Source organism: Bolinopsis microptera, chromosome 6, assembly GCF_026151205.1.
Source record: "Bolinopsis microptera isolate Bmic1 chromosome 6, MBARI_Bmic_1.0, whole genome shotgun sequence".
In the NCBI taxonomy this organism is placed as follows: domain Eukaryota; kingdom Metazoa; phylum Ctenophora; class Tentaculata; order Lobata; family Bolinopsidae; genus Bolinopsis; species Bolinopsis microptera.
This window is the reverse complement of record NC_087077.1, coordinates 7,027,383-7,054,982: the sequence shown is the minus strand read 5'-3', so window position 1 is coordinate 7,054,982 and position 27,600 is coordinate 7,027,383. Positions and strand designations below refer to the sequence as shown.

Here is a 27,600-nt window from a genome sequence, read left to right as displayed (position 1 = left end):
ACCTCAATGACCAGATACAACCAGATGTAGGCGAACACGGCGAAGAACGAGGTGCACGCGAACACGTTGATCTCCTTGATTCTCCTTGATTCACCGTCGGGGATAACGTAAATACAGATGGCAGTAATGACGAGGAGGTTAAAACTGGCGGATCCAACGATTGTACCGGGACCAAGCTCACCAGGTTCAAACCCGTTACCCACTATTTCAATGATACTGAGCAGGATTTCCGGGGCAGAGGAACCCAGTGCCATGAGTGTTAGATTGCTGACTGTATCGTTCCAAATCTTTACTTCAATTGTATCGAAATGGGGGCCTTGGTTGGCGGTGTCGTCACCATTGTCACCGTTAGCATTGGCCGTTGCTATTTTGATTTGCTTCGTTTTAGATGTGATAACCTCGATTGCAGCCATGAAAACGTCAGCGATAATGTTCACTCCAAGAAACATGTAACTCAGCCCTAAAAGATAGGCAATGGCACGCCCATATCTGTTCCATTGTGACTCAGATGCCTCAAAGAGGGGGAGGATCATGGCGCTCCCCTTGAAAAGGTCCACATAGCTAGTGTTGTCTGCCATCTTGGCGAGCTGCTGTTCTTGAGCCGAGTTCCTTTGAGATCAGTGTCTGTCTCTTAACTTTGCATCGCAACTAAAAACTGAAGTAGTCATGGTTAGATCATGAGATTGTCATCATAAATTAATAAAATATCAGTCGTGATGTTCAAATCATATCAATTTCCGAGCCTCAATTATTTTGATTCCGCACTATCACCTTTACCAAACGTCTAAAACGTAATTCTAAAAAAGCTTCTAAATAATCGAATGAATCGTTTGACGTGATGAACAGCGGATAATAATAATGTTTAAACGCTGGAAGCACTGTGACAAGCTCACAATCCCGATGCTATGTTTAAACGCTAGAAGCAGTGTGACAAGCCCACAATCCCGATGCTATGTTTAAACGCTAGAAGCAGTGTGACAAGCCCACAATCCCGATGCTATGTTTAAACGCTAGAAGCAATCTGACAAGCCCACAATCCCGATGCTATGTTTAAACTCTAGAAGCAGTGTGACAAGCCCACAATCCCGATGCTATGTTTAAACGCTAGAAGCAGTGTGACAAGCCCACAATCCCGATGCTATGTTTAAACGCTGGAAGCACTGTGACAAGCTCACAATCCCGATGCTATGTTTAAACTCTAGAAGCTATGTGACAAGCCTACAATCCCGATGCTATGTTTAAACGCTAGAAGCTATGTAAGCTGTGTAGAGGCTGACTAAACAAAACAGGCACGGATATTAATGCAATAAAGCATTTAGACTCGTACAGAATCGCATTACTGTACTTAGCTTTGACGTTTACTGGCATAATTGCTAACATTTCAGTAAAGGCAAGGCGGAGGAGGGAGGAGGAGGAGTGAGGGAGGAGGAGGCTGTAAATAACGATAATTATCGTGATTCTTAAGAATGGTGTACATGGCATTGTGATTAGCAGGTATCTCCACACCAAGCGAGATATATTATGCCGGAGAAATAAGCTACCTGGATCAACGTAATGATATTGTATATGATATGCGCATAATTAGTGAAGTATATGCGCATAATTAGTGAAGTTAACATTTTGTACCTACTGGTGTAGATACCAAACAAATGAACATTGAACATCTCTCGCCTCATGACATTATCATAGCTAGTAGACGACAGTCTAATTAATGAATCATTCTAAAGCATACGACCAGGAACTACACACGTAATCTTGGAAGTAGTGGAGCTATAAGAGAGGGCGTGTAAAAACCACGATACGGTTGCTATACCCATGATACGGTTGCTATAACCACGATAACAAATATATAGCAAACCACCCAATGGATGATGTAAAACTAAACGGTGGCTATGACAAATATAGTAAACTGCGACACAAAGTAATTGATATAGCAATGTTACATTATGCTCATAATAATGTAAAGAATATACCTAACATGTAAGCCATATAATACACAAAAGTACACGACATTATAGGTCGTACACAATTACTACATACATTGTGATTAACAAAATAAAACGTAACATGATAGTTAGGGCATTATGAATTTGCCATTTAAACTTTTAAATATAAGAGTTTCTATGCAGGAATGTGTTGTCCAATGTTTCGGGAACTACCCCGAAGAGTTGTAAAACTGAACGTAAAATATAAATAGCATATAAATAGCTAGATAGTAGATATTATAGCTACATATTTTCTCCAGGCGTCCCACAAATAAACTTTAAAAATTTGTTGCTCATGAGGGAGGCACTCAACGATTGAACAAGGGGTGGAAATGACTGAAACGGTCACATTATGGCACGCGAATTTGCTCATACCATCTTGAATAGAGATGTTTTAGTAGTAAAAATTACAAATCATTGGTATTTTTATTTATCTACTTTTACAACTCTTTGAGGTGGTTCCTGGGACTATGGTGGTTCGAGATACGCTATAGATTGGCATTAAAATACTACAGAGGTCTAGATTAGTCTACTCTAACAACTTCTTTAATCTAGGTACATTAACTTGTCTACTTACTCCTGCTTAGGTTGACTGGGTGCCTTACACGGGTTATTATAGACCTATGATATCACAACTTTAAATGATGATATTTTATTAACATCATTTATCAACGAACAACATGAGATATCGATGTTTGTTGTTAAACGCAGTCTTTTAACGAAGATTTAATACTGTTAGCGGTATCTTAGATATTTTATTTCTATTATTCGATATCATGTATTAAAATAATTTCCGTTGGGATGACGTAAGAATCCTGAATAAGCTGGTGTATAAAAAAATAAGAAAAGAGCTCAGATCACCAATAGAACACCGGAGAAGCACAATAAGCACAAGAAACGCAAGAAGCACACCATCCCACCTCACAGAAGACAATATACGATTGATCATGTGCAAGATTACAAGCTACCTGCGGATCTGTCGTGCCCTACAGGCGCTCCAAACAGGGCGTCCCTAACCAGCGTGCTGACGTAGTATAGCATCGCCCGAGTTACGCGAATATACAACATTACAACATACTGGTCACTGGTCACAAGCACGTACAGTGGTCACACTGCACGTTACACAGATAAGACAAATAATATAGCGTATAAAAACGAGAAATAGAGAAAAGAAACTTGATGTATATTATTATATTATGCGAGGAAGGCATGTACTATAAAGCTATAAGTTACGAGAGAGGTAGAGTTTCGCGTGAGGTAACACACGGGATGTTTTACAAAAGCGAATGGGAAAACAGCAGCTCGCAACAATGGAGACTAATTAAATGTTACACTGTAACGAGTGGGTAAGTAACACAATACCTTAACTAACTAAGCTGAGGTATACATTTCAGGTAACTATTCGCTATGAGCAGTGAAGTGACAGGGACTGTACGTGGTCTGGAGACAAATGTCAGAAAGAAAGAAGTACTGTCTGATTTTTATTTCTTGAAAATGTAACCAAATCTTACTATGATATCGGAACAATAGTTTACATTAGGTTACAGTAACAATAGGTAACAGTAAAACAATACATTTCAGAAATAACTGAGTAGAGAAGACAGGAACGGTTCGTGGCATAGAGAGAAATCAGACACTAGAAGTATCTGTTTTTTATTTCTAGAGAATAACACCAAATCTTACCATGATATCGACACAATAGGTTAAGTTAAACAATCTTTAGAGAGGGTTTGAGCCGACACAAAAGCCAATCCTTAGCTAATGAAAGGTAATTCTTTCAGCGGCAGGATTGACCACAAGAACAATTCTCCCTTCAAGAAGACAAAAGAGATCTGATAAAAAGGCAAGCCTTATTCGCGAAAACAAAAAAATAACCAGTGTGAATTGCATATCACGTCTAAAGTAATGACACAAGACAGAATAACCGTTGTCAGTAAAGCGGAGTGAATAATGCCCTGTGAGTTGAGTTTAGTTGTGGCTAGCACATATTAACCCTGTATTATTCTCCAATTATTGTAGGACAGTCTCGGCAAGCTGGAACAATACAGCCTGCAGTCTGAATCATGGAATGCGATCTTGCCTGGTAAGTGACATGGGAAAGGTAGGGAAAATTATCCAACGAGATTAATGGAAAAGAACAATAAAATTAACAGTCTCAATTAAAGTTGAGTGTCTTTTAATTGGATATTGTCACAGAGCATTGTCACAGAGTAACAAAAGGTCAGGAAGCGCAACTAATCCGTGTGGAATCAACTGAACCGCAAATAATCCGGAGAGGAATGTCACGAGTTTATAGACCGGTATGGGAGGTATGTTTAAAAGAATTGTAAAAACACCAAAATTTTAAAAATGTTTAAAACATCGAATTATATTTCGTCACATGAAATTCAGGTGATTACTCGTACATACGGGCTGTACTGCCGCTTTTCTCAGGAGAACGGAGATAATTTAACAAATTGTTCGAAAAATAGTCGAGATTGGGCGAAATATCTTAGCTAATGGTCTGAATTGTATACAAAACGGTCATGTCTCCTCCTGCAGTCACTTCTGCAGAATACATCTACATTTTACAAATTTATCATAAACGTTTAGCAGTTAGTTCGTACAGAAAGACCACACAAAAGGGACCGAATAAGGCCGCTTCTAAAGGTGCCAAACTGGGCAACAATTCCCCGTAAAGAATATCTTTACACGGCCCCACTAAGTGAATACAATTGAACATTACGTTGGTAGTTTGCCAAGAGAGTGGGGTATAGAGGTGTATGGTAACTAGCTTCCTTGCTCTGCTATCTATTCAAGTAGCGAAGCTCCTCACCAAGTCTACACTCAGATGCTACTAGGAAACTCTCTGAGAGCCGCCAATTCTGCGCAGAAACTTAAGCAATACAATACACGTAACAGGTGGGAATATATAACGACGGGTATTCTAGTCTTATCTGGGGCCTGTGTTGCAAGCAAGTCTTATCAAAGCAGTTTGACATGATAAATGGATAGAGTTACTTATCCGGTTACAAAAATAAGGAGGTCTATCTGAAATTATACGTCAGCTCTTTTAAAAGTGGCCTGATAGACTATGTACTAGTGTGTAAAAAAGAAGGGCCTTTTGATGTGTATGTGTTCAGTGGATACCGATAAAGGGAGAGAAGGTTTAGTGCAACGTATCACCGCAAAATAGGGAATAATGAGACTTATTGTTTTAGAAATAATATTTATGTGATCTGCCCCACCTGTTCAGATAGCACCAATTATAGTTTAATTAGAAACTTAATAGTTCAATTAAAAACTTAATTAAAAATATATAATAACCTAACGCACCAGGTACCGTCTAGCTTGAACTAGGTCGCTGTTCGTACCAGGTCACAGGTGTTAGCTAAACATTAATAACTATCTCTTTTATTGCAAAAATTGGGCGTAATAATTAAATCGGAAGGCTTAAAAATATGAACGTGACTGACAAAAATTTACAAAAATTGGTATTTATCTTTTATACCAATTTTTGGTATAAATATTGTGTTATAACAAATTGAAATAACACGATATTTTACGATAAGAATAAAACTGCTTTCTAGAGACTGGACGTAGATATTAAAGTAATAATAGAGTAATTATTATAAGAAGTACTTGATTTTATAGTCTCACGAGGGAGCCTGATATCAGTGCTACCAATCAGTAGTTCAAATGAAATTAGATAGCATCTACTATGAAAGTGTAACTTGGCCGTGGAGGAATGCCATTAGTAAATAAGCGACAAGCGTGGATTATCATTGGTCGAGAAGTTTCAATATCAAGATAACCAATCAGTTTTGAAGTTTTAATGATAAACTCAATCTCTTATATCAATTATCGATATAAGGTATTAATTATATCATTAAAACTGACAATTAAAGCCTAAATTGGTACCACAAACAGCTCTAGCTCAGAGCTAGAAATAACACTGAGTTGATAAATAACTAAACTAGCTACGTGTCATTAGGTTTAACTAAAATATTATGGGAATAACGACTTGATAATAAGTAAACAACAAACCTGGATCTACCAGTACAGGATTCCTGGACTAACGCAAATTAACCTTTCTGTAAACCAAGGTTAAATAACAAACTGAACAGTTAACATACAGCTCATCAGACCAAGCACATCGTCAACTAAATTACAATGTAAAGCTCATCAACTGCTGGAGAGAAAAACTAAATTAAGATGCGGGTGGTGAGTTAGTTTGGGTAGCAGCAGCAGGTTAATGTAATGAGGTGGCAGAGCGAGATGGCTACCTGGCAACGAGGGGGAGTAGAACACTTGGTGCACGTTGTGGCGTGTCATGTTACCATGGTAACGAGTGTGTGTGTGTGGCAGAAACTACCAGCTCCAGGATAATAACTCTCACTAGTAATAAGATCTGGAGCTCCTCATTAGCCGGACTATCCGTGTAGGACACGTGGTAACCTCGTTACCCACCTGCTCAATAAACAACAGTACTCCACCTCACTCTAAACCGCTACACCTGCTCACTACTGTAATACTCTGCCCCTCACTCCCTCACTCCCTCACTTCTCGAAGCTCCATAAGTCTCTTCTCATCTGGCTCACCCCACTCTGGCCCATCTCAGACTCTTTTCTTTCCCTCATTCTTCTCTTCATAATATTTTGCAGCTAACTCCGTCTCTCAAGTCTCACCTGCTCCACTCTTCCTTTGTTCCCTCGCACACACATTGTGAAAAATAATAAAAAATATTCCGCATGAAAACAAAAGCATTCTTCAACACCTTAATTCATCAGTCTCATCTGCACCTGACTCACCTCCGTCTTGTCTCCTTCCCTCCCTCTTCTTAATCCATACAATATAATACTGCACCAAACTCAACAAACTCAGTCGCTTAACCACAAACCACCGCACCGTGACCGGTCCTTTCTTCCCTCATGAACATTAAAATAAAGCCGCATGAAAAACAAGAGCTTACCCTCAATTATCACACTGATGATAACATATCGATAGTCAAGGTAACAACGCTAAAATCATGCTGTACACAACAAGATAGATGCATAATATTCAAATAAATCGTAATATTATGAAAAAGAACGCCTCAGTAGTTGTGAAATACAAGCAAACAATTGCTTGCTCTTCCTGTACACAATATGACTCATATTATGAATATGAGCAACTTTGAGCTGATCGCGTGACTCACACGTGCTCTGACCAAGACATGTGTAATTGGAGAGTGATCAGAGTAGCATGGGCAGTGCACTAGTCCCACACTAGTAGCATCAACAGTGCACCACGTAAGTAGTGTGGCGGGGGACGCCCAGCTGTGGTCCAGTACAGAGACCGTCCTATTTCAATCCTGCTCACTGCACACATCTCGCCCCCTCCCCACTCCACCCCACTAGTAGCAGCTACACTTGCTCACTGTACCCCTCCTTCACCCCCACAATATCTGAGTAGCAAGGATAGTGCACTACGATAGCAAGGACAGGTCTTTTTTCCTGCGGTCTATGTAACGCCTCCCTGTAACACCTAGATGTGTTTGGTCTGATGTTCGTATAAAAACAAAACACCCGTCCTCACACTCCCTCACTCCGTCCCTCTCCAGACCGCTTCTCTCACAGCATCAGAGTAACGTGAGTAGCAGGATGCAGTGGCGGGTAACGCCCCTATCCTTCTTTCTCAATATGTAACGCCCCTATTCCTCTATCTCAATATGTAACGCCTCTATTCCTCTATCTCAATATGTAACGCCCCTATCCTTCTTTCTCAATATGTAACGCCCCTATTCCTCTATCTCAATATGTAACGCCTCTATTCCTCTATCTCAATATGTAACGCCCCTATTGCTCTCAATATGTAACGCCCCTGCTCCTCTATCTCAATATGTAACGCCCCTATCCTTCTATCTCAATATGTAACGCCTCTATTCCTCTATCTCAATATGTAACGCCCCTATTCCTCTATCTCAATATGTAACGCCCCTATTGCTCTCAATATGTAACGCTTAGATGAGGTCTGAATACTTTGATATAGTGTGAACTGTATGAAGGGGATCATTTGTCTGAATTCCTTTCCAGGCGCGTAAATTATCAAATGAGTAGCTACTTGCTGCACTATAAGTCTGGAGTAAGGTTCTTCACACTTGACAGTTGCTGGTCTTCCAACCAGGATCCTTTATACGTTTATAGTCGCATAGTTAGCAGTGTTACATTATGGGTTCTGGAGAAACATACTGCGGAAAAATAGCAACAACAACAATAGCAAAATGTTCAGCAGAACAAAATATCCTTCATTCATAAGAATATCACAATAGCAGTCAATTAAATCTTATGCAACCATTCTCGAGGAAGCTTGTCCTGGACAAGAGAGAAGTGCTCGCTTTCACATAGTGCACTTAACAAGATGCTTGTAAAGTTCATGCCATTAATTGTTAAGAATTGTGAAGAAACTGTTCAAACTTGACCTGATTTGACTCTGTTAAGAATTGTTAAGAATCTGGACCTGATTTGACACTGCTCATGTCGCATAAATGATTTCATGCGGGATAAGTTTCTCCAATTCCAGTCAAGATCTGTGTTTTAACAGTATTTCACTGGCGCTTTGTTTTTGTTTACACAAGACATGCATATGAAACCAGAGCAAATGATAAACAAACAACTCGGTGGACCGTTAACAGCTACAGCCACATGCTTTCACTTGTCGAAAAACTCGGATTTATCAATGGATCATTAAAAATACGAAAACATAACTACAACCGCAAATATTATTCCGCAGAAGTATAAAATATGAAACGAAAAGCATAATATTATTTTCTGACAGTTTAAAAGGAAATATGTTAAACAGTATAATTCGTATAATATGTATTCGAGATTTAACGTCACAGCTCTAAGCTTACAGACTGCAGAACGAAAGCAGCATCATGAATAAAAGAAAGCCTATCAAGTGACAATGTAACCGGAAGTCGCAGAGTTATGCATGTAGACAATTAACCAAAACCTTTAGAATAATTGCACAATTATCTTTTATCGGTTCATGTTGTGTTCAGAGGAAAGGAAATTGTGAGCGATGGTTTTGTCAAGCAACGATGGAAAATCATAATATTATCAGCTTATCAGTAGCGTAATTGTTCCCAGATAAGACAAAAGCTGTGAAGTGTTCTTTTGACAGTGAGCCGCAAAATCTCAGGTCAATTTATTGATTATCCAAATACCAAGCTGGATGATCGTGATCTAGCAGCTGTTTACGTGAAATACCTGTACCTCTGTGCAAACAAAGCTCCTCAAGCTGTTTATAAAGTTATAAATTGATAAATCAACCGACAAAGAAAAAAGTTAAATGTAACTAAAATACACAGTGCTACAACAAGTTTTCAACAACAAGCCAAGTATGTCGAAGTGATCCACTGAGTCAGTCGTAAGCAGCAGATGATACTAATTCCTATCGCACGCATCGTATAAAGACATATCTCTGATTGGGACAACAAGTTCATATGCTTGGGCCATATATAAGGTCACGATGATTCTACCGAAGCATCGAACAACATGTCCTCCACAGTCACCTTCATTCCTGGACGTACTTCTGGTTCAAGAAAGTTTATCCACGACGGATACCGCTACTGCCTGGATAAGAAGCGCGACGACAAGACCTACGACGACACAGTTGGTGACTGTCCACGGACTGTATCCTGACGGCTGGAGAATTCCCCTCGCATTCGGCTTACTCCCCGGAAAGACGCAAGCCCATTACGAATTACGAAGCCCTCCTGGATGAGCTCTCTGCCTTCGGAGTCAGCCCTGAATCTGTCATGAGTGACTACGAGAGAGCCCTGGTCAACGCTGTGGAGACGACCTGGCCCACTACTACCAAGAAAGGATGCTTCTTCCACCACAAGCAAGCCCTCTGGAGGAAGCTGCAGCAACACGACCTGGTCCCGGAGTCCAACGCAGAGAACTCTTTGTCGCACTTCAGTTCGTGTCGCACTATAACAGTCCAGGTACTGTAGTGCGACAGTGACGATCTTGGAGGTTTTCGCACTAAGGTACGTGTCGCACTACAGAACGGGAATCTACAAATATAGAGCGGAAAGCTGTAATAACAGCTGTACTAGCTGACGGGTCAAACTGTTTGTCAGAAAGTCATAACGGAAGATTCGTCCGTCATAACGCGGGAGATTTTCCAAGGTCTGAATATACTAATAGAGTAAGTTCAACTGGTAGCGGCATATAAAAGCCAGTATAAGGACTGGCTCCATGAAACCATCCCTATAACCGGTTACCAACCTACCCTCACCTTCCATTACGAAAAAAAAACTTCAAACAAACGGTTGCCGACCAGGAAAACATTAAAAACTCAATAAATTGCAGTGATTTCTCAGTCCTTAAGTCTGCCTGCCCATCAACAAGGTATACCAAAACGTACGTCGTACTGTAAGTCGACAAGTACGGTAGTTATAGTCGAAAAGTTCTGAAGTTCGACAAGAAAACATCGACTGTGGGGAAAAGGATATTCCATACAGATATATTTTATTAATTAGAATAACTTTCAATTGATTGAGTTTTTAGTAGATCCTACCTTAGATCCTACGACCCCCACACTTAAAGTAGTTGTTGAACTTTAGTGCGTGTCCAACTCCAGTATGTGAATCACTAAACAACTATAATGGGAGATTTTGCGAGAATGCGAGCAGTCAATATGGCGACACCAAATTCCACAACAAACAATCGTCGATAATTTCAGATAAATATGGTTTCCACGCCTTGTCTAACTCAGTAGTGAACAAAACTACATTAAAATGGATCCGCAAGGCTTAGTCTAACCGTGACAGGAATTTAAAATCAAGTGTCGACAAGGCAGTTCTAATTCCATGACCCCGAAGCCCCGAACTTCATCAAACTGAAAGGTGATGATTGTCAGAGAACTGCCGGACAACTCCCAGTTTCACTTTCTCGGCCTGAATTACACTTTCTCAGAAAAGCCAGGCTGATATGAAGCGGACAAACACCCTTTAACATTTTGTTCACATTCTGTGCGAGGCGGCAGGATCCCAATGCTCCAATGCAATAAGCTTAGGAGTTAGTCTGACATCGAACAACAATCAGAATAGTGCAAATTTGGCTAATGATGTATAATGATGTAATAACCAGTCAGGATTATTGGAAGGTTTAATATTATTATCAGCGATTCGGCAGGGGATTTGAAGCTTACTATTCACTGTATTAATTACTACCCTCAGAACTTCGCCTAACCCAGTGGCTGGCAAACAATTACGTAATCCAACAAAAATGAGTCCCTCATGTACGCGAGAAGCCTTACAAACTTCTCCCCCACCAATATTCTATGATGAATAAACCAAATAAAGCTTAGCTATTAATATAAAATTTGATGTTGATGAAGCCTTGTGAGATGAAGGAGTTTCACACTATGTGACGGGTAACAAACTGTAAACTAAACGAACGACCACTCTCTCTCTCTCTCTCTCTCTCTCTCTCTCTCTCTCTCTCTCTCTCTCTCTCTCTCTCTCTCTCTCTCTCTCTCTCTCTCTCTCTCTCTCTCTCTCTCTCTCTCTCTCTCTCAATCGACACGAGCACATAATAATATATTTCACACGACCTTGTTAACGTGGCTCACACTGGCAGCTAATTACATTTACATCAGGCTGGAGCTAATAGCTTGACACTGGCCAGTGAAGGGGAACCTGTGTTGTGTGAGGACTGAGGGGGAGGAGGATAGTGGCTGGTAAGGAAAACGGGGAAGTGGGAGAGCGTTCAGGGCTGCAGAAATAGACTCGAGTCGAAGGTAATGAAGAGAAAAGCACAAGTTTTGTTATATTTGACAGCTTTTGGAACGTAATTTTCACAGGTCTGCTACAGATTAGACGGAAAATGTTTTCAGGAAAGGTGTCAAGTGGTTTATTTTTCAACAACAAGAGAATTAGGGTTTATATCGACGGAACACTCGCTAAGTCATGTCATCAAATGCTTGAAAATTGAACGAAAGGCGACATTAATATTGGAAATCCAACACGAACGGAAATGTCAATATTTGTCAGTTAGTGGCCGTTAAGTTATATTTTATAAATGGAATTGAGCAGAATTGAGCAGAAATTGAGCGAAAATGACGTATTTCACCTTCTGATGATATTATTTCAAATTGATGATATTATAGCATCTTAAAGCATCTTATAGCATGATATTAAGATATTATAGTAAATTTAGTTTTAATGAAATAATTACATATTATCTAGACGGTGTAGAATAAATCCCGCCTAGTTCAGAAATAACATGAGATTACATTAATAAAATTTACTTTAGGTTGCAAATATGATCATTCAAATTGAAAGAAAAACACCCTCAGACAGCGTCTGTCAGCTACCAACAACCGCACATATTGCTAGCACTGATGGTACAGCGTCTGTCAGCTACCAACAACCGCACATATTGCTAGCACTGATGGTACAGCGTCTGTCAGCTACCAACAACCGCACATATTGCTACCACTGATGGTACAGCGTCTGTCAGCTACCAACAACCGCACATATTGCTAGCACTGATGGTACAGCGTCTGTCAGCTAACAACAACCGCACATATTGCTAGCACTGATGGTACAGCGTCTGTCAGCTAACAACAACCGCACATATTGCTACCACTGATGGTACAGCGTCTGTCAGCTACCAACAACCGCACATATTGCTACCACTGATGGTACAGCGTCTGTCAGCTACCAACAACCGCACATATTGCTACCACTGATGCTCTGATGGTACAAAAGACAGAAGGTCTCCTCCGGTCAAAGCAGGCACCAGCAGATTCCTGATCCCTGAATAACAGATCCCCGATCAATGAGAGCTCAGATAACACACGTTAAATACCCCTCATGAGAATTCGGACAATCATTACACTGCATTATATATCAGGACTGCCACGACCGTCGACCCCCTTATAAAATATATCAGAGATCCTACCAATAAGGGTTGTCTCAACCTACGGAAGTGACTCTGACATTGTCACCACAGTGAAAAAGTATGAGGAGAACTTAAAGAAGACCAGAAGTTTTTGTAACCTGAGTGACTCAAAACAACAGAGTAACACCCTTGAAGAAAAGAAGAATGGCAAAAAGTTCTTCCAATTTGTCAAGAAAACAGGAAGCAACCTCAAAAGCCGGTTGGTTAAGGTGAAAGAAATAGCTCTGGGGAATAAGCATGGTCAAACAAGGCCGTGTAGAAAGAAGAACTGTGCAACGTGTGAGTCTATTGATAGTGCTACACAAATCAGCATCAATGGGAAACGGGTAAAACCAGCACCAGGTACATGCATCACTTACAACATCATATATTTGATCAGATGTAAACTGTGTGAGAAACCATACGTAGGCAAATCCACCAGAATGCTACGGGTAAGGTTTGGCGAACACAGAAGAGCATTCTACAAGATCATCAGTGGGCAAAAGGTTGACACGGATGATGACTCAAACTGCGTAGGACTCCACCTCCATATAGAGCATGGACTGACTCAGAAGGAAAATTTTAACAATAGTGTTTCAGTGTGTATCCTAGAAAATTCAAGTCCTAGTAGTTTAGATGTTAAGGAGCACCGATATATACATGCCTTAAATTCCCTCCGCCCCTCAGGAATGAATAGTACAAACCCTTTTAAGATTCCTTTATTGCATAATTGATTTTTATTTTGCCTGAGGGGCTTTCCATAAATTATTTTTTTAAATAATTGGTCCTTTTATTGATGTTTCATATTTCACGGCAGTTTCCTTTTCAGAGTTTGAGTTTATATTTAGAAACTAACCATACTACCTTTTAGATTTATGTCACTTATGATGGCTCCGGCTGAAAGTACTATGACTCATTTTATCTAGAAGATTGTAGTTTCATTGCTTCTGAAGTAGCTATCAGTTCGCCGGTCAATGTTGGGTATAATACTCTTGTGAAAATATATCAGTACCACTAGATTCACTACTACTACACGAATGATGACATTTGCATGTGATACCAACACAGAGGTAACGATGGTAACGGAGTATGAAGGTTAAATACAGAAAGCAAATTACGGTGCGTAAATACACCATGCCATAATAGTAATATTATTACTGATTATGTACGTGATATTATTGATTATGAAGTAATATCAGAGGTGATATGAGAGGGCGATATTACTGAATGGCTAATAGTCTAGTCATTAGCTATAAACGTCAGTATTTATATTATCCAACACCAATCATCAGGGAAGAGAACTTGGAGAATGTACTTGTGTTAAGCAGCGAGACAAAACTGACAGTAAGTAAGTAGCTAACGTACACACTCGCAGTGGAAAGAAAGATTCTCTACCAATCAGTGAAATGCTTGCGGAGGAAATTTATAACACGTGACAAGGATCACGTGACGTGTTTTGAGGAGGAAACTAGATTATTCGAGCTGTAAATCTGTAAATGGAGAGTGAGAGTTGGTTGAATACAATCGCGTGTATTGACAAGTGTAACCACGTGATCAGAAGTTTCTGCATAAAGACTGCCTGGGAGGGGTGGATCTGCAGGGAGAGGGAAACGGTCCTCTCTTTATCCTACTCTACTGCTTGAAAGGAAGACTAATCTGCAATGAGGACCTTTTATTGTTTCAACTCCTAATAAGTTATAATGATAGTGGATGTTTCAGCCTCATCAAAAATACAAACATTTTCAAAAAGGTACTGACAACTAAACAAGCAGGTATTTTGTTGATTGTGATCAGTGTACACAAAGATTGGGTGTCATTGGGTCGTCTGTTCACGGCAACTCTGGAGAGACAATAGACATCTTCATGAGCACTAAACTACTAATTACTTTCGACGAGGTTGCCTTCATTCCAACCGCATGATACCAAACCGCATGATGCTTAACTCTTCAATTAGCAATACTTAACTCACGCATTGCTAACATACCAGTAGATGTTTGCAGCAGTGAAATAATAGCTGATGAAAGGGGCCTCTGTTAAAGGTTGTTAAGACCTTTAAAGTTCTCCGTGTCATTAATTGGGATCCAGGTACTAAGGTTATAAGGAACAGTCTCCGAGAAAACACTCCTGAAATAGTTGTTGAACTGGATGAGGTGATGACATTATGGGATAATAATATGGAGCCGGAGGTTACTGGAGGTGGTCCTCGGACCTTAGTAACGTCTGGTAACTCTTAGACCTTATATTAACATCTAGCAGTCTGGTAACTCTGATGTTTAGTTGTAAGAGAAGGCCGGACGAGGAGTTGGAATATCAGTTAGAGCGGAGCTATGGTAGCAAACTCTGATACAGTTGAACTACGATTTACCGGTATGAAAGGCTCGATCACCGGTAGGAAAGTTAAGAAAGCAGAAAATAGCGCAGCTAAACACGCTTAAAGTTACAATCATTACCCGAAAAAGGGAAAGAAAAACACGAGACTAAAGATTGTCCAGGTTCAACAACAAAGAGCTCCTCAAAATAATGAATTGCAAGGATCACTAATTGCCAAAATACCAGGCACAACCATCCAGCAATTAAAGTCTGCGATCCCCACCAACACACTACAGTAGTGCTCTGAAGCATCCCGGTAATGCGTGCAACTACTATCAGAACCTCCACCCACTCTTGGTACACAACGATTAGACTGGATGGAGGGTTCCAAGAACCCCGCCCTCCTGCCGCGCTCACCAGACACAAGGTACTGTTACTTGAAGACACTGCCTCTGCAACACATGCCCGGGACTAACCACAATGATTATCTCCTACAAGGCATAATGAGAATAGAATACATTATAGCAGTGAGCTGATGGGGCACGCTGTGAGCAGCACGAGCTGCTGTGAGCACTGAGTGAGCCGTGTATTTTTCAGATATAATAGTGGCACGCGCTCTACAGTTTCTATAAAGATACTGTAAGAAAGGTGAGCATTGGTTGAGCTGTGTATTTTTCAGATATAATAGTGGCACGCGCTCTACAGTTTCTATAAAGATACTGTAAGAAAGGTGAGCATTGGTTGAGCTGTGTATTTTTCAGATATATTAGTGGCACGCACTCTACAGTTTCTATAAAGATACTGTAAGAAAGGTGAGCACTGAGTGAGCTGTGTATTTTTCAGATATAATAGTGGCACGCGCTCTACAGTTTCTATAGAGATACAGTATGAAAGGTGAGCATTGGGTGAGCCGTGTATTTTTCAGATATAATAGTGGCACGCACTCTACAGTTTCTATTAAGATACTGTAATAAAAGTGAGCACTGAGTAAGCTTTGTGATTAAGATGATATTATTAACGTTAGGGGACTTCGAGCAATGATTTAGCAATGATTTCAGAATGCATTCAAAATATTGCTATCAAACGTAAACAAACGAAAAAAAACTCCTGTTTGCCGTTTATCTAAAATTAGCAGCGACTAACCCCGTGGCAAGTCCAGTATCAAATCGTGAAACTGTATGGATGGGGCGATCTCTTACTCTTGCCCTAATCACAAACGAGAATAGCATTGTAAGTAGTGAAAGTACTATTGTTAGTATATAATATACAGTGGTCAGGGTCATTAGATGTAATTACCAATCCTCTCTCAGTAAGGATCATGTGTCTTTGATCCAGGGTGAACCGACTACTACTTACTAGTGGGAGGCAGCTCTGGTACAGTTGCTGGTATACGGTAATTATACTGCTGTGTGTTTATTGTACACGTGGTATGACGGTACATGGTTTAAATTTGCTGATGTGCAGTGATTACCTCAGCTACTCTTCAAGGGTTAATTTTACTGTAACAGAGAACAGTCGATGGACTAACGCTTTAGATCAAGGGTTAAAGTTAGGGTGACTAGCGTTTTGATAAAGCTACCTGAATTAGTTCCTTTTAAGTTTAAACTTTAACGTTCTAGTTTTAGTAAAAAATCAGTAACTGAACTGAGTAAGAAAAAAAAAGAACAGTAGAGCGATAAACCTAAGCTAACTCTGATAACGTCACGGGCATTGTACGAGACTAACATAGTGTAAATGTCACTCTACACTGCTACAGTGCAACAGCGAGAAAGTAACACGCTGACAAGTCTAGAGCTGTAGTTGGAAAATACACAATAAATATCGCGGAGAGTGAAGAAAAAAACTCCATCCTGGAGATGGGAAGTCATGGGAATCAGCAATAATGTTCACACTTCACCAGGTCACCAGCAAGCGATGAAATGGAACTTCTGCTCGGAAAGTTTTCTGGCAGCAAAATCTAAGCTATGGATTGCAATTGGTTGGTCGTGGAGTGGGTACTGGGTAGCACCACTATGGAAACGATAAGTCCATGGAAAGCGTATTTTGCTCACATCTGAAATTTTAATTTCATATGTGAGCACAATACAGTAGTGCTAGAGCACAACGCACAACATATAACACTGGCATTGATCGACACCGGGATAATAAAATAATTTTATTATACTACTCATAAATATCTCTAAATCAGATTATAGTTTTATATTATTTTTATTTACAAGATCATTCTATTTGTTTTTATTCGATATTTACAGACCGACTTAGCATATTTTGTAAGCACTAACTACTTTATAGTAGGTGCTTTATAAGTATTTTATAAATTTGATGTCAGCGTATTTATTAGAAATACATTTGGCTTTTGTAAGGAGATAATGAGGCATATTTGGCCGGTGTTTTGGCTGGCCGATTAATTGGCCGTTACAATTGGGCTTATTCCTAGTCTCCGATTTGATTATAGATTTTACTGACAATTGTCATGGCGAGTATTAGATCTTTTTGCGTTTTGTTATTAGTAAACAACAAAAAATCGAATTATGTATTACTAACGTTATCCTTGTATAATTTCTGAAATTTAATAAAGTAATTATGATGAGAGTGATATAACATTTTTACCTTTGTTCCTCATCTGAGTGTAATGATCGTTGTAAATCGGACCACAATTAAAAATAATTTACCATCATTATAATATATTGCCAATATTATTGGTACTTAAGTAGCTGCTAGCAAGGACGGAGTACAGATAATCTATAACCATTGTTCTGTCTTTCTGTGCAAACAATACAAAATAGGCTGGTTTCCGTGACGATTGGATTATAACCCATATATAGCGCAGTTTAAAAATTATATTAATAATTTTATTCATCACATTATTGCTGCAATATTGCAAACCTTCCGGTTTAGTCTGCCAATTGTGCTAAAATATTAAATGATCAGGTTAAAGTCGTATCATATTAGAGTGATATCTTATCTTCGAGAAGTTGTAATCACATTTTTACTCTGTGAGAGTTGTAATAAAAAGTTTTGATGCTTTCTGATCAAGCTTAACTATTCATTATTCGAGTATTCTAAATCTTGTGACATAGTAATTTGCTCATTGAAAAATTCAATTTATTCAACAAGCTTATATTATACAGGACAAAATACCAACAAGAACAAATACAAAATAAATTCGCAGAATAACGGAATTAAGAAGAGGAATGCTTGGTTACGACCAGCCGGAAGCAATAGAAGGTGTATCGCAGGAGATAACCGGTGTTCTACCGGCATTCGCGGATCTTCAACCGCCTATCTCTTGCTTGTTGACATCTTTTTAAGGTCTGAACTTATATAAGTATAAATGAACTTACCTGATCATAATGTTACAGTACGTGGTTCAAAAAACCCGCAAAATTAACTGAGTTGGAACTTTATTTGATACAAAATAAATGCAACTCTTGGCCGCAAAGAGACGGGCATTCCAAAGAACGTAAAAGCTGTTGATCGCCGGAATCCGTATACAGAAAGAAACTAACACTTGCTTTTCAGGTACTGATAGCCGATTAAACTTGCTCGTCAGAACACCCGCTTATTGTTGATAGAGATGTTAATGTTTATTGAAAAGCAAGAGTTATTCAAAGGATGCTGAACTCAATTTACGAAAGCAAGTGCAGTAAAAGAATTCAATCTTACTAATGTTTCAGATAATGGGAACAATCCCCACATAATATTACATCATATTCGCTGAAATCCTACACTCAAGACAAAGAAGTATCTTTCATAGCGAAACAAAATGCCTGATCAAAAGATTGGCTTCCAGCTGGAATAAATTATCAAATTCAGTTGTGGTCACTAATCGAAAAATAACATCAAATTGCACATAATCCTAAATAATCACGAATTAGACTTGTTAGATCTCATAAGTTGAATTGAAAATATTCAACTTTATTGCAGTACGAGCCCAAACACCCAACATACAGAACAAGAAAGAATCTTAGAATAGACGGATGACGATTGAAAATGGTCCTTCTTGAAAGTGACCTATAGTTAGTTCCTTAATCCTTGTTGAAGGATGGTTGACACGTCACAAAATAAAAATGATGGAATGGTCGATGAGGGTTACAGGAGCAGTCACATGAGAGTTACTGTGTGTGAGATGAGTAAAGTCATGCAGTTAGACTAGTTCCTATAGGAACTGTTCCTATGACTATATTATCTAATTTGGAAGACATGATAGTGCAAATAGCAAATAACAACATCTTGGTCATTCTAAGTAAAAAGCATTACAGAATTAACGTAGACGGTTAATGGGGACTATGACCCATTCGTATCACCTCATACTTGCGTCCTGTACTGTACACTCAGCAATTCATACGCTACCTAAAAGATATAACATTGTTAGAAAATTCAAGAATAGGAATTAATTTGTATATCAGAAAGTGTTAATGTTAAAGGTTAAAATACAATTCTACAGAATCAAGAAGCTTAATCAGTGCACAACTAGCAATACTCGAAATCTTAAACTTTGTTATATTTATCACAAACTTTCACTAACTATCAAAAAGTCAACTTATTTAAAAATAACCAATATTACGACTCGGGTCGTAAAATGAACTAACTCGAACGAGGACAATAAAACTCGAATGAGGGCATAGCGAGGGTTTTATTTTTATACAACATCATGTTGATATCAAATATTTACCGTCTATGTTATCCGTGTAAACCTTAGAAAACACTAGGCTACTGTTAGGGGGGTTTTCTGAACATAACGAGAACGGGTTCAATTATTGGAATTGTGACAACAAGATAAGTCAGCTTGAAAGGATTCTTAGGGCCAATAGTTGAATAGCGTGTCAACTGTCAGCTTTGGAATCACCAAAACTTCCATCGCTTTGACAGTGCTATTGACGTTTCCAAACCGTGGTGAGGGTTGTTCACATGTAATGGCCACCGCATTAAAGCCTTATCTTATAGTTCTCTCTCATAGTTAGAGAATTGTCCACTTCGTGCCAGATGCCTCGTGTGCGACACACCTGAGAATTAGAAAGCGAAAAAATAAATGTCCGAAAAGAATTGTCGTGCCAAGGTAAACCGGCGCGTTTAAGTAAATGTTGAAATAAGCTCGAGTGGCGAAGGGAGGGTAGGCTCAGGGAGGGTCGTCTATGTTATGATAATATTGTGCACTATTATATATTGCATTAGCCAGCAGACTGCAGGTGTCAGAATGGTTTGGTTTAATAAGCGGAGGCGGTTGGAGAGGAAGTGATGAAATGTGTTTGTTAAGAAATGATCATAATATTTTATGTGTTTTATAAGGTCAAATCAAGGGACAACCCTTGCAAGCGGCAATTCAAGGTTTGTATAATAATATGTAATGGAACAAAGGTAACAAAAGGCACAACCTGGTCCGAAATTAGACTTTAATGAAAGTGGCAGGTCGGCATTTTTAGTGTCCGGCAAAACTAAACGCAGTTCAATTTTCTGTAGAACAAACCAGAGCCAACAACCCCGCGATACGGCAGAAAGAATGCGTAGGTTATCTTGGTTCATTGCTCCTCCCGTCGGCTCGGTTAAGCTGTGAAAACACAGGGTAAAGGTTTCAATGTTTCAACAGCTCTCAAATGCTGGACACGGTTCACTGCAACTAGCTAAAGTACCCGCTATTTTAAGACTTCTGGTGGTGTACAAACGCCAAACACACGCTGTGACCCTGGCCTTGTACCAGGTTACCTCAGCAATAATAACTACAGTTTAAGTCCGGATAGTCGGCGTGCTTGTCGCTATTTATAGTGATGGCAGTTTAAGTTTAATTACAGCAAAAGGTAAAGTAAATTGTTTGTTCATTAAATGTGAGTTAAGTTCGTCAACGTCCAGACGACAGACGATTATAGAACTCGAATTGGTTAAATACTGTCGTAAAAAACGTTTTGTAAACTTTATCATAAAATTTAAAGTTAGTATTTAAGCTTGTGCGGATGAGAATTTAATTTCACTGTTTACTTTAGTTTTAAGTCCAAATAATCTTCGTGTCTGTAAGTAGGATTACAGGCTCTCAAAAACGTTTGTGTTGATCAAGGTAATTTAAATAACCGCCGTTAATCGTTATTAAATCAAATAAATCAAACCCAAACTTAAGTACACCGCACTTAAAGACAATGCTAACCATTCTGAAAAAAAAAATCGCGGTCTCATTAATTAATTCTCCAACAACAGTTGCAACAGTATAACAGTACCACAGCAGTGACTGTGCAAGAAAAAGCGCTGTACAAACTTGTGAATGGGAGCTGCATGTGTTAAAAGAAAGCATTATCACTTGTCCACACCACGGCATGCAGGTACAAGTTGTGGCCTGTTCAGTCCTAGCCAGCTCTCTTATTTTCAGATATCTAGAACACTCGCTCTCAGCTCGCGAAATTGTGATATATTGAAATGTTCATTTCTGAAGAATTGAAAATTTTTGGAGGGGTTCATTAGTCATAAAAAATAGACACACGCCACCCTAATCAAAGTAACTATATTCATAAGATACATATGATATTATAAAAATGCAAACATCGTATATCACTAAAAACTTTCCTCAGAAAAAGAATAAAAGTTGAAAACTTCGTGAGAACCGGAGAAATTGTAAGTGTGAGGCGACCAGTCACAGAGTAAAGCGAGATATTGCTCGGTCAGGCTTTGCAGGTGTTTATTGAATCTCAATTGCTGACGACAACCTAGGTCCGACTTTTGGGACCATTTTATTGGAAAAATTACGACCTTATCGAATTAAGAGCTAATAAACCGGAACGACGCGTCAAAACAACAGAAAAGCCAAGTAAAATGTGTCTAAGTTTTGCAATTTCAGACATTGTCCCACTCCTAATTGTAACCAGACCGACTCGACCATGAAAGATGCAAGACCACACCACCCAACTGAGTAGAATCAAGAAATTCTCAGGAATGAAATAGTTTTATAAATTAGTAAAAGCAGTCTATACCCAACCGACATTCCGTGGCCAATCAAAGGACCAGGTAGATAATAGTAATCAGAAGACAATGGTTATGAGAAAGGTAGAAACAGAGCCGGGAGCTGCAATAACCAAACTCTATAATAGTCCGCTCAATAGCCCGGCTAGCCCGGCTAACTCAACTTAAGGGAAGGTCAGGGTGGCTTACTGTCTAGGCATCAAAATATGGAAAGCCTCGTCATTATAATCTACAGTTTGGTTGTGTTCACTATATTATGCCCTCATGGCCTGTTGTAAATTAATTCAGAGATTCAGGTTAGATTAATTACGAGCTCAGAAGGAGAGCGGTATGTTAACATGCGGCCATGTAAGAGCAGCTAAGAGCTGGTTGTGGTGGTGACTAGGCCTTTACTACCTTCAAACAGCAATTAATCATGTAAAAGTTTATATCGAACATTTTTCAGCTCCATTCATTCTACTGTATGAATGAATTAAATGTTGGATTGCTGGGCCGATCTTTCATTCTATCGTGTGAGTGTTTGTGACTTGCTGCCTGCTAAGTGCTAGTTCTAATTTACTAATATAGTTTTAAAATGATAGTCATGAACAGACCTCGATAGTTTATGTAGCTACATATTATGTATATTTAACGATCACCAATCAGCAGGAAAATTATCACAAAAGCGGCGAAAGCTCGCGAGAAAAAAGAGTAAACACGATCTATATAGCAGTAAATAAAACACGCGATAAGTATACAAGAAGCACAGAGCACAAGTAATTGCGGTACATGCTTGCTCTTCTTCCTTTATAACACAATATATTCTAAATCTCCTCTCTGGACACTCAAAACCAGGAAACTACGTGACTACAACTAAAGTAACTATGGTAACACTGTTCCAACTACCAGATGTTATTCCGATGTACAGGGAGAGCGGAGAGAGAGAGAGAGAGAGAGAGAGAGAGAGAGAGAGAGAGAGAGAGAGAGAGAGAGAGAGAGAGAGAGAGAGAGAGAGAGAGAGAGAGAGAGAGAGAGAGAGAGAGAGAGAGAGAGAGAGAGAGAGAGAGAGAGAGAGAGAGAGAGAGAGAGAGAGAGAGAGAGAGAGAGAGAGAGAGAGAGAGAGAGAGAGAGAGAGAGAGAGAGAGAGAGAGAGAGAGAGAGCATGGAACTGGAACAAGCTATGAAGTTAAGAGCTATTTCCAGATATCGAGATGACTTCTTAAATGAGAACAGTTACAGGAGGAATTATTCGACTAGAATTAACGTGTGGGTGGTATTCTGTGCGCGTGGTAACAGGAACGGAGATCTGGTACTCAAATAGAAGAGATCCGCTAATTAAGTAATCTAGTCTCCAATAAAATTGGTGGAAAAACACGTCGTGCTCTAAGTATTGGATAATTACAGACGGTGTAGATAGGCGTCATTCCGCCGTGTTTTCATGTGCGCAATTAAAATTTGCAAAGCTCAACCGGACCTTCTAAATGATTAAAAAACTAAATAACTCTTACGTTTACTAGAATTGAAAATAATTATATAAAAGAATACAACTAATGGTGCGAAAATGAGACTTGACTAAAGAAAATAATCTCGAGTTACAGTATACAGATACTAACCAATGATAATCAAACCTTGAATTTAACCTTGAACTGAAGTATTTTATTGAAGCGGTGTTCATGTAAATAGTGCGGTTCCAAATAATAAATGAAAGACTTGCACAATGGCGAAACGTACATAATATTATGTGCTCACTCCCCGCTTAATTTTTCTCTTTGTTTTGTCTCACCACTTCTTACTATATATTATGGTATGAAGAGATAAATGAGTTATGACACTTGAGAGAAACCTGGACGAGTCCGAGGATTTGTCTCAATATACAACTATGCCTTGCTGCAACTATTACTTGAATTGCGACATTTATACAGTATGAGTTACCAGATCTATATTATTAGTTTATTAATTTGCTCATTACGGACTCATTAAGCAATTATCGTGCGATTACTGCAGAATTTCTCTTCCATAGATAGATATCGGTCGCCTAGGATACTATTTGTCGAATCGATACAAATCCGAACAGAATGATTCACTGTACGGCTAACTTACTGTGTCACTGCATTATAAATGAATCAACACAAATTTCAACATAAATTACCGTGCAACTCACAACAGAAAGTTAGTGCATAATATTGTGTGACTCTCTTGACACAAAGCAAAAAGGTAGGGGTTAATAGTCGTTATGGAGACCATAGTTATGAGTAGTCCTGGTTACGAGTCGTCAGGTCTGTCAGATCCCCAGGTATAGTAACACTTGCTGTGACCTTATCACCAAGGAGACGTAGTTTTACAGTGAACTGTTGTTTACTGATTAACACACTCATGGTTACAGCTTGCAGTGTTAAAACAGCTCCCTGACAAGGCCACGTACTAATATATTATACTGGGAAGGACAACTATAAGTATACTATAAACAGAGTGACCTACTGACTATCAGCTGATGGTATTACATAGTGACAGACATACAGACAGACCTGTAAACTACCCAGTTAACACAGATAAAAGTTAAGCTCAGCAGTTTGGAGCTGACAGTCAGGTGGAATCATGGAAATGGTAGACAGCAAAAAGTTCTAAACTCCCATGATATGTCGTTGTTTCAAAGATATTTTATTGTGGCTAGTATTATTATAGTAGAGGATTATATCTCAATTAAATACAGACTGTGAAGTCAGCGGTTATTGAGATATAGAACTGATGAACAAAAGTGGGTTGTAGCCGGTATAAATCCTGGAACTGGAAGATAGCCAGAAGCTAAAATAAATCTACTTCGTTGTATCAACAAAATTCTATAGTAGATCAGAGAACAATTAATAATCCAGGACCAGTACAGGATATAAATCAACGATTATATCTCAATTAAATACAAATCGTGCAGACGGCGGTTATTTACCACTAACATTTATCTATTTAACATTTACGAAGGCCAATCGCCCAAAAGTTTCGACTTTACCTCAAACGTCAAAGTGCTATTATACTACGCCCGCCATACGACCATAATTTAAAAATGAATTCATATTTAAACATCGACCATTTCGTAGTACTGGAGAGCTATAGAAAGTCTTTTAAAGACTTAAGCCAAGAAAGTGAATTTTGCTGTCAATTAAATATAAGCGATGGCCATTCTTTTATATGAAAATGACAAAATGACCAATGTGGCTCGTGGCCAAAAGTTTTGAACCTTTTCAATAGGCTGAATTACCGTAATTTGAACACAACTTTATAACGACTCAGAGATAATTTTAAGGACTGATTGCTATACGACATCGAACATTGTTACATCAATTATCTTGGTGAAATACAGAGATCCGAGTTTCTGTAATGTTTCACGACCAAACGTTTAAATTTTGAATACGGCCATTTAAAACACATTGCTAAGAACATGGAAGAGTATAAGATTATACAGTGTTTACTGTTTAGTAGTTTTTGTGTTAGTCCGGCACAGTACACACTCAACTAGGTACTGACGTTAAACTAATGACATTACAAATTTGCATAATAATAGTGTGGTCACTTGTATACTTAAAACACAAACTAGCAGAGGCCGATGGAATATTTTTAACCTGCGAGAGGTTTGATTAAAAGGATCATTTCATTTCAATCAATTACAATAAAAAAAACAATGATCAGATCAAAAAAAATCAATAGTGCCCAAATTCCACAATCAGATAACAGCCGAAAAAGCGATTCAAACATGTATTCTGAAAGCTCCTGCTGAAAACAAACTTTTCGTATCACTTATATGTTTTAAATAATCCCCCTCCAGGAATCAGATAACAGATGAATGAAAAAATAATAATTAGATGGTAAAACGGTAAAGCCGTTGGTCTATTTCCAAGAAACCGAGGAGTGGTATATTTCCACGGAACTAAGTAGTAACTTGTAAGCAAGGTCACAATTTTAACACGACCTAGTAACCGAATAAGCAAGCACAAACCCCCCTCCCCAGCGCTTAACACTTTATGCTAATATTGTAACACCCTCCCAGAGCACTATTCAATCATAACAAACAAGATTAAACACAATGTAATAATATTAGGGTGGCGCAAAACAGACGTTAAGTAAATGTAACAGTGACCTAATGTCATACGTGTAAACTGTAAACACTCTTTTAAAAAGCAGAACTGCTGTCATTTGCTCATTTGTTAAGAAGTTAGGATAAGATACAGAGTAAGGAGGTGATGCTCCATTATTCAGAAATCTAAAAGAATACAGAAATAAAGCACAGAAAACTTTTTAATAACTAAGGCAAAAAAGGGAAGTGCTTACAGTAAAGCAGTGAGCGTTGACTAAACTGTACTAAAGTTTTACGACCACAGCCCTAGAAACGAGATTTGAGTAGATGAAGGATGGTTTGACTCCTCGCTAGGTGGCGAAGACAGAATATGTCTAAAATTTGTACGAAAATAAGTAGGAATTTTACTGCACTTTGCTTACATTTAAGACAGATTCTGTCTTCACTTCAGCTTTTCAGTGTCAAAATATGAGAAGCATGTTTTCTGTAGAATATGGAAAAGCAGGAAACGGGGACCCTCACTGCTGAAAGAACAGTAAAAAACACCCAAATCTAAGAGAACAAAACATCAGAAAATTGAATAATAACAGCGAGTACATTATAATATAATTGTAGAAGTAAAATTACAAATTCTGGTACGAACAATGCGAGTAGAGAAGTTGAGGCGGTGAACGAGGACCACATGGGGGCCTGTGCTTAAGTGTGTTTAAGTGTGTTTGTGTGTGTGGGAGACTGTAATGTATTAATATCTGTATGGGGCGGGGGCGGAACCTCACGAGAATAACCAGAAAACGCGGGAAAATAGTGGGGGTGGAATGTGGGGGCGGATTGTGGTCACGTCTCACGGATGAAGAGATATTTACAAGAGGGCTATTCTAGGTCACTGTATTTGGGCGATTGATTGAGTGGGGAGAGGATCTTTGTCAAATAAATTTACGACCATTTTGTCATGTGTTCGCCAATTCTGCCATAGCGAAGGGGACGATTTATTCATTATTGTTCTTTTAGATGGGAGGCCGACAAAGGGGGGCCCCCGATTATTAGGAGTCAATTCATATGACGTATAATTAGTGATGTGACGTATAATTAGTGATGTGATCCATCAGTAGAATTTAATTGACCCAGAAATGAGCTAGATATAGGGTAGAGTTCACAAATCACATGTCAATTCTGTAAATCATAGCCGTACATTAAGAAGTGAACATGATCTGACTGCTCGACTCGTAGATCACATAAGGGACGGGAGCTCTTGCTAAAGAGGGTTCTCGTATCAAGGGATGTGAGACGTACGTGCCATAGGCAGGCGAGGGGAGTTAGCCGATCAAGTGTTCTTAGGTATATATACTGGAAGATGAAAGACAATAGTATCGCATTCTTACGTACGGTGAGAATCCTTGCTACGCTT

General features: G+C 39.0%; 2 protein-coding genes across 5 annotated transcripts in view; one reads left to right on the top strand and one right to left on the bottom strand.

Moving 5' to 3' along the window:
* Nucleotides 1-662, bottom strand: part of LOC134816507 (sodium/calcium exchanger 3-like) — a 33,406-nt gene extending 32,744 nt beyond the window's left edge. For 3 of the 4 annotated variants that reach the window (XM_063825372.1, XM_063825373.1, XM_063825374.1), the window contains exon 1: nucleotides 1-654. This exon is cut by the window's left edge and continues 143 nt beyond it. In XM_063825372.1, the coding sequence (XP_063681442.1) occupies nucleotides 1-578 (578 nt within the window). In that variant the 5' untranslated portion in view covers nucleotides 579-654. The other variant, XM_063825376.1, reaches the window with a different exon arrangement.
* Nucleotides 1-27,600, top strand: part of LOC134816726 (arginine and glutamate-rich protein 1-A-like) — a 1,122,901-nt gene that overhangs the window by 279,500 nt on the left and 815,801 nt on the right. The gene's annotated exons all lie outside the window — the stretch shown is intronic.